General features: G+C 31.7%; 1 protein-coding gene across 2 annotated transcripts; it reads right to left on the reverse strand.

Moving 5' to 3' along the window:
* Positions 1–289: 289 nt before the first annotated feature.
* LOC130445077 (mpv17-like protein) lies at positions 290–11,121 on the reverse strand. 2 transcript variants are annotated; one of them, XM_056780573.1, is made up of 5 exons: positions 10,851–11,121; positions 6,564–6,693; positions 3,485–3,570; positions 1,735–1,847; positions 290–573 (listed from the first exon to the last, which is right to left on the reverse strand). In XM_056780573.1, exons 2-5 carry the CDS (start codon positions 6,690–6,692, stop codon positions 362–364), a joined length of 540 nt encoding a protein of 179 aa, XP_056636551.1. In that variant the 5' UTR covers position 6,693; positions 10,851–11,121; the 3' UTR covers positions 290–361. The 2 variants fall into 2 exon arrangements, with proteins under 2 accessions (XP_056636551.1, XP_056636552.1); XM_056780574.1 differs by lacking the exons at positions 6,564–6,693; positions 10,851–11,121 and adding an exon at positions 4,926–4,994 and having other exon boundaries at positions 297–573.
* Positions 11,122–11,909: the final 788 nt, after the last annotated feature.

An 11,909-nucleotide genomic window follows, 5' to 3' on the forward strand; every position in this document is an offset into this window, starting at 1 on the left:
AAGTTACCAATTTCTTAGTAACGACGGTAAACTTTGGAAAAAGCAGACTGACTAATGTTCAGTACACTGAGTATTTCTCATTGACTATGGCAGCTATATCAGCATAAAAGCGATGATTTTTAACAAATTCTCACTTTGAAAAAATTTTCGGAAATAAATTGAATTTAACTTTCAAAAGCAAATCATGAATTTTTGGTTGTTTAGTGTTATTAGAATTTTACTTTACCTCGTAAGCTTAGAAAAATAATAAATATTTCTGTCGACTTGTGGGACACGGAAAAAGCATTATATTCTGTATAAATATATATTACATATAAATCCTAATGTTATGATACATATATTACCATTTCATAGAAATTCTTTATTCTACTTTTTGACGTTTCAAGTAGCATAAAATGTTAATCCACACAAACGAGCATGTTCCGATATAGATTACCCTGTATATTGGTGGCACTAAAATGAAATTCATCAGCTGAGCTGGTATCCAGAACAAACAACTGGTTTTGTACGTCGGTATGAACTTCTGTCTACATTCTTCGAAAATGTCTTTCTTGCCATCCATTATACTCATCGCTAACAACAGTCAAAAGGTTAAAAGGCTTTTAGAATACTTTTTGAAAATAATTTTCAATTATCGTTATATTTTTAACCCTGGAACCACATCAATAGCGATACCGATCGTTATCCATCTTGCAGATGCCGAATGAGAGACTGTTAAATTTTACCTGTTTCGAGTTATCGTGAGAAGGTCGAATACTACCACCAGTCACCTTGTGTTTTATGGTATAAAAATTTATAGTTTACTGCAGCATTTTATATGTTTTAAACATTTCATATACTGCAATGGAGCCAAAAAGACCTAAACTAGACGTGGCAAGAACCAGTTTTTAGAATTCTAGTGAACAAGACGATTATTTGGAATATGGATAACAAATTACCTAAACAACAATCTGTATCAATTTATTGGTGATTTTTTTCCATCATGGATAAACCCATTCTATGGGAAGAAACTTGAAACTTTTTCATGGCTTCTCTCTAAATTTCTCTTCGTAGTTTTTCTTGTATCCAATTATGTAGTCTTTCCATTTAGATATCCTTATCGTTAAGCATCATTGGTACTTGTTAAACGTTTAAACACCATCAGTCAACAGTGTTTGATTTTCTTAGAAAACCATTACTATAATACTTTATGAGCTACGTCCTCATCTCCGTGTTTTTTCCAATAGAAATAATACATAATCAACAAACGGAAATATCTCACACTGTTTAAAAAATCGGAGATACAAGCAGATGAAACAAATGTTCCTTTATATTATTAGTCATAGAGAAACGATTTTAATGATGGTCTCTTCCAAAGAACACAAAATGAATCACATCATGAAAAAGATAGCAAAGAAGAAATCGAAAAAATGGTATCCAAAACACTCCCATGTGGTGATTTTAAAATCGTCATGTAAATTATTAGTATTAAATACTCTATTTACGTATGGACCAGAGAAAATACAGTAAAAAATTTTAGTCCTTCCAAAACCCCATGTTTCTCCATAATCTCAGTAATTTAGGAACAATTAGATGTGTGAGATTTTCAGGTGAGAAAGCTCATTTACTGAACGTCGTTTAAAGTTTGAAGAGATTTCAAGCAACGAAGCAGCGACTCTTGATATGGTCTGACAAGGTGTTGAAGTTTCAATGTATTCTGGTTCCAAAATAATTTTAAGTTGTTACTATACTTACAGGTATAAAATACCACCAAAAGTCCTGCAGTGAATGTCAATTGATCGATTGCTAATTTTTTCACGGCGATTTTCAAAGAACATCCTGGAAACTTTTTATCCAAAAATCTGTACCTAAAATGTAGAATATCCAATAAAGTTTTGTTTGTAAATTTGTTACCGTGAAAGACCAAAATTGGAGAATGTCGACTTTCACCAGTGAATGTCAACATTTCATCACATTCTTGAACATTCGGACCCTCACCGGTGTTGTCGACAATCACTGATATGGACTAGTAGAGGTCGAGAAAGAGGCCACTTGCTGGTTTCCACCAAATCCTTGGTTCTGCTTGGAGTCAGTAGCTTTGTCAGTTTTATGCAAGTTTTCATGGTGAGAGAAACGTTTCCTCAATTTTTTCCAATAACCTAATTTATCAGAATGGGTACTGCAGTGAATTATGATCTTTTTCTTGGAAAATTATATGCATTAATTAAGCGTATACGAAAAGACAATTGTTTCTATTTTTCTCAAGAAAAGTACTTTAAAATACTTTCTAAAGTAGCTTCGGCTAAAACCATTGAATCATAGACGATTAAAACGTTTCAATATTTTGAAAATTTATGATTGAGAGGAGGTAATTGTACTATTAGTACTAGAAATATACAATATTACACTTTGGCAAACACAGGAATGAATGTGAAACAGCCACGCTCGTCAATGCATGTTACTAGATGATGGTAGTAGGGATTAGTACGGTCCCTCAAGAAGCTATACTTGACTACTATTGTCAATTCTATTGTGTCTGTTAGATAGTGAAAAGCACTGCGTGGGTACCTACTTTCATTGTTTTCAGTGGATACCGAGATAGAATATATATTTATTCTGTGGTACAGAATTTGGTACTTTGATTATTTACGGTACTAATTCACCAAGCGCATATTCCCCTCTTTGTCATCCGAATGCTTTCTCATTTTAACTTTGTGTGTCTCGTACGTTTTTCGATATTCACTCCTCCAAACTGTAAGCTAGCAATGAGGAATTGTTCAGTATACTATATGAAACTGACACAATAATAGGTCAATTGTAATATTGTATTAAAATTAATTTAAACAGTGTCAAACGTAGTCCACAAAATAAAAGTATCGTTATGAAACCAATGATCAGTTCTGAGTTAATCTCAAGATGTCAAGTTGATCTTATATATCTGCAGTCAAACATAGATGCCGAATATAAGTTCATAATCGTGTATCAAGATCATTTAACTAAATTTGTCCAGCTAAGATCTTTGAAAACTGCCGGCGAAAGAAGTAGCGTATCACGTTCCCCCAATATTTTAACATTTAGTGGAAAGCCTAGTCATAATCAAACACAAGGCTCAATTGAAAGGGCCAAACAAGATATACAAAATATGCTAACTGCATGGATGGACGATAACGATGCAAATAAATGGTTGGAAGATTTTTACTCTTTGTTCGATTTGCCAAGAACACTACGTACCAAAGTCTATACGAAGCTATGTTTGGCATTGAAGCGAAAAAAGACATAACATCGTCTTTTTTGCCTAACGAACAAATCGCAAATATATAAACCGAGGAACAGCTTGAAGAAATTGCCAATACTTTTAAAACCCAAAAACAGCTTGCAAAGCTTGCAAATACGTTTGAAAAAAAATTGAGTCCTAAACTAAACAATGTTCTTAACGTCTATAAACATAGATAATCAATAAATGTGTGAATGAAAATTTGATATTGCTTAATATAAACTTACCTACCATAATGCTATCAAAGGACCACCTATCCCAGTTCCATAAATAGCAAATTTCGTGATAGATGCTGTGTCATAGGGCTCAATGGGTTTCTAAAATAATATCTGTATGTTTAAAATAATATAGGAGATGCAAACAAATGATATATGATATATCTAATTGTGTACAATTTTTTTTCAGTCAATGTTATCTTGCTTTTTTGTTAAATCTTTTTAGCATTGCCGTCATCAGCTCATATACACGTATTTAACTGTTCAATTAACTGACTGACTTTTTCATACTGAAATAGAAGCAACTTGAATTTTATTGCATAATTCGTCTTGTGTACTCATCGATTACGAATAAACCATTGATTTTTTATAACCCCTCACATGAAATAAGGGTGGATTGATCCCCGGACTGCGATGTGCTCAATGAAATTCACTGCCCCGTCCAAGTGGAAAAGGTGGAGGAGTACCACAGATTATTTCTTCTTGGTGTACATCTCTAATGTAATTCGCGGCCAAAGTGGAAACATAACACACATGCTTGGCATACGAGAAACAATGTGTATTTCTAATGCAATTCAAGACTAAAACTCCTACAGACACGGTCCACAAAGGCTGCAAGCTCCAAGATTTTGCATTTCTTGTTGTGCATGATACATGGGCACTAGATTGAATCGCCATATTCCGCATTTTTATTTCCAATCATCTGAATTAGGGTTTCTAGAGAAAAAACTCATCGTTTATTCTTGTATCTATATTAAATCAAAAGACGGTCCGATTGAACTTTACCTCAATAGGAAGTTCATTATATTTGGATTTAAATTTGGAGGCAATTCTACTAGATCCAGTCATGTTTTCCCTATTCTGAGTATTTCTTTTATTAAAAACTCCGTGTACGATAAACGTTAGTCCATTCGTGAAAAAGTAGTATTCAGAAATATTGGATTATTACTCAATTTTTCTCTTCAAAAACTTCAAAATTCTTATTCATATCTGGTACAATAATATCTGGGAATAAATTTTGCATACGTGTAATATAAATATACATTGTACAAAATTATGATACAGATATTCAAAACGGATCATGTCTCACTAAACTCCAAATGTAGTCACCCATCATATTTCCGTTGTATTGGCCCTGATAACAGTGTTGAAGTCCATAATGACTTTATGAAATTGTTCTCCTTTTTCTTCTGAATACGCACCCATGTTGTTTTCAAATTAATCTAAATGAGCATGTATTTTCAGACTTTCTGCAGTCCATAGTTTTTAAATCTTGTAACATGTTATCAACTAGCTCTCGGTAATTTTCAAAGTTTTTACTACCTAACAAAAACTACTCCTATAAAATGGTTATGGCTTGTTTGTTAAGCACTGGTAATCAATTTTGGGAATTTTTCACTAGCAAAAAGTTTTTTTATTTTTAGACCAACAAAAATTTCAGCTTTAACCTTTGCTTCTGATAACTTTTTTAAAAAGTGCTTTTGAAAATGTGAAAGCTTCAAATCTTTCATTTAGCTCTTTAACGACTTATTTCAAGGCCTAATTCAATACAAAATTCAGTTCTTACTTAGTGGCTATGATTGTTGAATATAGTGGTGAGCATTCGCTCTATTAGATCTCGAACAGAGATAACACAGATATTTCTTATATCCACCCTGTAGTCCCATTAAGAATCCTAGCATTTCAAAATTTCCAATGAACGGCCACGTCAACTCTTTATATTTCAAGGATTCATAGTTCCCTTTCAGGTGTACAGAATGAACGACTGGGATAGATGAAAATTTATTTCCGTTATGTGATAAATCTGCTTCCAAGCTGTCAATAAATAAACGCCACTCACTGGAAACACAGTGCATCATTATTCCTTCGAACAAACTTTTTATGTCGTTACAATAACAAAGTCTTTATTGTAAATGTCTCATACCGACTCCGTTGTTCTGCTACTTTGACATCAATAAGCAAATTTCATTGCTTCAAACGAGAACCCAAAAGCTCTACCTTACTCTTAGGAATATTAAAATCACTCATTGAAGTCTTTAAACATATAAAAATGAGGTTTTGATAGTTTCTGTGGCAGTTTTTCTAGGAGGCTCAGGTACTGGAAGTTGTGGGCTGAGATATTGGAGTAAACGAAGCAAGATCAGGGTATTCAATAAATTTTACATATTGCCGACTTTTTGCAGTGTTCCTTACTTACTTAATTCATTCATACACTTACTTTGAATACACTAAACACTAAATTATGCACTAACTTATATAATTTATATAAATCCACCGTTCACTTTTACTATTCCGATCCATTCACAATGACAACCAATTATTTACTGACTCGGTGATAAACAAGCGCCTATTTATACACAACATTCTCGATAATTCGGTTCTAGAATGCAAACAAACAGAAAAATCTTCCTAGAAATTGATTCTATAAAAACTGCCACATTTTGTGAATAAGTTATAAAAAATCAATATCCAGAATTTGCCGACGTATATAAATATTGCCCACCGCATCCGACATACTTTAGATTCTATATATGTATGTACTAAACTAAAATAATATTTTAATTATCGATTAAATTTGGCTAGTTTTGAACGCGACCTTGGAATGACCCCAATTGCCACGTGCAGTATTTGTTTACTTCAAGTACGACAGTTATTTTGTACACATTTTAGGTTATAATATCGGTAAAAAGTATGGGAAAAGTTTAAAAATCGTTTTGTAGGAATTGTCTGATACAAGAGGGTTTTTTCAAGTTCCAAGAAAAGCGAAAACAAGAATACAATGGTATAAACCTATGAGAAGAGATGAAGTATCTTAAAAATTGTTTGCATTGTTTTGAAGATCATTTTAATGTAACTAATGCTATTTCTTGATGGTAACCTAACCTAATTAACAAAAGTAATAAAATTTGGACCTCGATGAATCCAGGAAATTTCATTTGACGCCACGACCAATAATGATGCGTTTTTTAGATTTAAATGAGTGAAATTACATGCATATTGTATTACTTGCAATGAAAAATTTTACATCATCTTTCGATGTTCCGGCTACATAAATTTTACTGAATGTGAATGATTAATAAACAGAAAATACTTACTGATAACTTTTTAGATATAGTTTGTTGTGAAAATTCCGATATTGTACATAATGATCCATATATAAGCGAATTGGTTAAAATGGGTCGTTTCTCCAAACAAGTTTTTAAAAAAAATCTCACATTGTTCATACTAAAAAAAATTACACAGCAAAATTAATTGAGAAATACTATAGTTTATTGCACAAACTAATAAATTATTAGTAATTCAATGGTTTTTAGTGCCTCCATAGGTGTAGAAGATTAAATATAAAGTTAGTTTCATTTGAAAACTTAACTCGATGGTAATTGCAAAAATGACATCATAAATAGAGTTCATATAAATTAAAAATTTATTAATACATCTAAATGTTCTTGATTTTAGGTCTCTTCTGTTTTAAAATTAGTTTTTATGGAGGATATTTTCGAAATTTTTCAGATTCTAATTTTAAAACAGAAGAGACCTAAAATCAAGAACATTTATATACATTAATATATCAGAAGGTCTAAGAAATTGAAGAAATTTAAAAATTTATTTGACAAATACATTATTAATGTGTAATTTTAAATAAATTCAGTAGTTACAAAGAAAATTTTTGGAAATGGTTCGCACATATTACGTTTCGATCGACGTCCGAATGCTGTGCACAGCGTCAGTAGTCAATACATACGTGAACGACGACGTCTCGTTCACAACAATAGTGTACAAACAGTGCTAGCGTGTAGTCGTGTGATATACAATGGATATAAATTACACACTTTTGTCAACGTCTGTAGTACTTGACGAGGAGGCACAAGACGATTGCATACGAAGAAAAATCAAAGCAACAAGGCACCGATTATTTATGAAATTAATCAAGAACAATTGAAACATACACTAGAACATGTGCGGGAATATATAATACAACTGCCATCAAATAGGCATCCCAAGCTCATATCACCCGAAAAAAAAGTAGCTCATCACTTTTATTGTTTAATGCACAATTGCATTGGACATTTTATGCTGACGCTAAATACGACATTCACGCTGCAATAGCTCGAAATAACTAGAGACGCGTATTTAATTTTACTGAAATCATGTATGATGTTATTTCAAAATAAGTCAATTTTCTGAACGATTTTCTATTGTACATGCGCAGAAGTTATGACGATTGAAGTAGCTGATCAGCACTCAAAAAATCATTCAGGAGCGTACGTTTTTCGAGAGCCGATATTTTCTTCCCTTTTTTAGGGAGTCGCAAATCATTTAATAGTATTTTAAAGCTAACCATGTGCAATTTTGATACAGAAACAATCATTTATCTGTCAGGGTCTTCCCGATGAGAAATAATACTCACCGATGGTATATTGCCAATTTTGAAATTACTCTAGATCTAGTATATCTGGAAATTAATCGATTCATTTTTGCAGATATTAATTGGAATTAATTTTCAGCTGCAGCTGCTTCAATTTTAATTTCATCAATTGTATTTTTAAAAGCAATAGGACCGCGTCTCCTTGCAATATGTGTCCAATTTCTAAAAGCCTTCTAAGTGCTTGTAGTATTTCAATTTTACTACAATTTTGATGATCGTTAATATTTCTTTCAGGTATGCACATAATTATGATAAATAGAATATAATTGTCATATAAAAGAAAGTTATTAATTTCAACTGTCAATAAAGTCATTTCTTTTTGAGATTACGTTCCATTAAGTAATCATAACAACCTCGTTCACTACCACGGTTTTTCCATTTCATTTGATTTTCAGCATCACAATCATATAGTGGAATAAATCAGATAGTGTTCCGATAGTTCATATACATATCACAAATGGCGATTTGAAAAATAAAGTAGGATTTATAAGATGTTAACTTAGTGTACAAGATGTTAATTTAAAAACGTAACTAACAAAATGATTAGAAAGAATAAATTTCAGGTAAAATATCTGGAAGAAAGATAATTATTTTTTTATTCAAGTGTATAAAATGAATGTTTTTTTAATGGCACATGAGAGTACTAATTTTTCGTAAATATCGCGGGTAGTTATCTCAAATATGCCACGACAACAAAATTTTATAGCAAAAAGATTTTTTTACAACTGTGAATGTGAATTTATATCCTCTGAAATCTGCCTGTCAGTTTTATGAACAAAATTGAGTTGTCTAGCAAAATATTGAATTTTCCATCTTTCATTTACTATCAATTATTATTCCAATAAAAGAAATTGTTTTATGATGAATAATCAATTATTAATTAACTCTGTTAAAAAAATCCTCAAAAAAATAATATTCAATATTAATGTCCCGAGTGCATGTCAAATTGTCGATAATTTAATTTTCTCGAGTGCGCGAATGCGCACGAGAGAAAATTATGAGACAATTTGACATGCACGAGAGAGCATTTTGGCAGACTATTTCCTGAGAAAAATTTAATTTAAAATAAACAATAATTGTTCCTTTTCTTAAAATATAACATTAAAACCAAATGATGTTTATTAATCCTAGACGAAAATTTGGCACTAGTGCAAATTATCGATAATTTGCACTAGTGCAGTATTATCGATGAAATTTGATCGTTGCTAGGTAAAAGTAAAATATTACAGCTTTTTGGTTGGCTTAAATTTTTCGAAGGAAATAGTCCATGTTTATTTTGTCACTTATTTTGGCAGTATTTTACACTACAAGGGCTAAAAGTTAAATTGTCGGCCCCGCGAGTCATGATCATCAAGGCTGAGATTTCAACTTTTGGCTTGTTTAGTGTATACGATTTTATACCTCGGTCAAAAGTACAGGAAAGAAAGTTTAACATTCACTCCTTGTAAGAAGTACACGCTAGGATTACACTACAAAGGCCGAAAATCACCTTTCGGCACTCGTCGTGTAATATACTATTTTTTCATGGTGAAAAAAGTTAACAGTTACGCATTAATACAGATGCAGAAATGTCAAATCCTTTTGACAGTTGTTCAAAAATGTAAGTCAGTTAAACTAGACTTTTTGTAGGCATGCGGGGAGAGAGCTATAACAATGTTTTATGAACGATATTCGAATAGTTGATTGTTTGAAAAATGACCTGTGCATCACTGGCAATAATTATAACTGCCTCTGCCTTGCTTTTGGAGTCTGTTAGACAGATTAACTAGAGGATTAAAAGAGAAAACATAGAAAAATTTGTTGAGAATGGATGAAGAAACATTTGAAAAATTTGTGTATGCTTTTGATCAAGAAATATTTCGTCTTGCATTGCTTCATATCAAGCAGCCTTTAAGGAAGCTTGACATAGTGCAATACAATGTATAATGAAATGCAAGGCGCAATATTTCTTGATCAAAAGCATGCGCAGATGAAGTTCAGCTTATATTTACATGCAAGATCTGGCACTTACAATATTATCGGTTTGATGGCATTTTTATAGCGTGCACGTTGCAATTCTAGGGAGAAATGAGTTTCTGATCTGCTGATAGTACGTCTCTCGCCAAAAATATCATAGTTATCCCACGTTTTATTTTCCTAATGAGTTTTTTCAACTGTTTCTTCACATTCTCAACTAATTTTTGTATGTTTTCACGTCTTAATCTATAGCTAAACTCATGTATCTCCTTAATCTATCCAGCCAGGGCATCAGGGCATGACCCAGCATCGTCTGAGTGCTTTTTTATGCCCATTAGATTCCAGAAGCAAGGTAGAGATGATATAATTATTGTTAGTGATACACTGACTCCATTTTTCTTGTTTACTTCACCTAACATTATTATTTTCATTTCTAAACCGCATACAAAACTAAATAAAACGTAAAATCGTTTACAGTATTTATCTTGCAATAAATTGCATGCAATTCCTAGCATGTTTCTTTGCTCCATGTCAAACGGCCTTTAGATAAAAAATATTATTTCAACAGAAGAAACGTCATAAGCAACCCAAGTGCTCTAACATTGGTCGTTCTTATAGGGTTTAACATTAAATTAAAAAGACATAAGTAATTATGTGCTATGCAATTCCAACATTTGAATTGTGTAACTTTTTTCCATTAAATTGCCGCGTACTCAGTATTCAATCCAATAAAGCGTATCATTTTTATACTAAAAATAAAATCCATAAAAATAACATAACACGGCGAAATTCTTAGCAACATATGAAGATGCTATGTTTGCTTATTATATAGATAAAGTGGATAGATACTAATTATAATTTAGTGTATCATTATTGACTTTATAAAAAACTTTCTCATTAGGCATTAGGCACTTTTTTGTAAGTGGTATTCCAATAACAAAAAAATATTTTTTTGACACAAACTTTCACACACACAAAGAATAATTTAGTTAATACTCACATTTTAAATTCTTGAAAATATCTAATTTCCCAACTGCACACGTACTAAATCAATATAACTATAAACCGTGAATCTTTCATATATCAACTGATAGATAAACTTGTTGATAACAAGATAAGATTATAGTATAAACACAAGTTCTGTAGTTTAATTACGTTATTTTGTGTGGAGACCCTATTCAAATGAATTAAGGACAAGCAATTTCAATTTAAAATAAATGTAGATTAGGGTCAACAAATTTCAACCTTTTCAATGAAGGATAATACGTAGCAACGTGCTTCCTCTAGAACTGGTTCCAATTAATAATAATAATAACAATAATAATATTAATCCGATGTTATAAAATGAAACTTGTTACAATCCTATTTAGAATTATTTTTGAAAATGCAAATTTTGTTTTATTATGTTTATATTAAAGTACTAATACATTATTTTTTCGGTTTTTATTTTCAAATGAATCACCCTGTATTTCATGTAAGTATTGAAAAGTACTACCAACAAACTTTTTCCCTTATCAAGCATTTCCTATACCTAAAATTATTAGTTCTAAAGATATTTTTATTTGTCCGTGCATAAAAATGATTATACATCCATATCTTATAATTTAATAATTAATTGTGAGTTGGATATGAGTTATTTGTAACAGGCACATACTAATCAATCATCCTGCTCCGCTGAGATCTAGTCGTTCGATAACTGCTCACTTGGCTGACCCGAGAAAGAGTGAACTTACAGTTCGATCCAAAATCTCTCGCCTAGATTCATGTAAAGAAAGGAAAATGAGGGAGTGTTGTGAAACCATCTACAAGGTAGAGAAATCTTAGGTTTGTTGATTTTTCCTAAAACGTGGACAAGGTATATCGAAGAGGATTAAGTTAATTGCATGCTATCAGGACATAAAGAATATTATAAAAGAAAGGTAACTTGGAATTCCCTAAAGAACACAACTTGTAATTCTCGGGATCGAAGGATTATTGTTTTATTGAATACGTTATTCGGGGAAACAGTCGAAGGATAAAAATGTATACCCGTAATATGTATTTTCAAATGCGAGAGCAC

Source organism: Diorhabda sublineata, chromosome 6 (assembly GCF_026230105.1).
Source record: "Diorhabda sublineata isolate icDioSubl1.1 chromosome 6, icDioSubl1.1, whole genome shotgun sequence".
In the NCBI taxonomy this organism is placed as follows: domain Eukaryota; kingdom Metazoa; phylum Arthropoda; class Insecta; order Coleoptera; family Chrysomelidae; genus Diorhabda; species Diorhabda sublineata.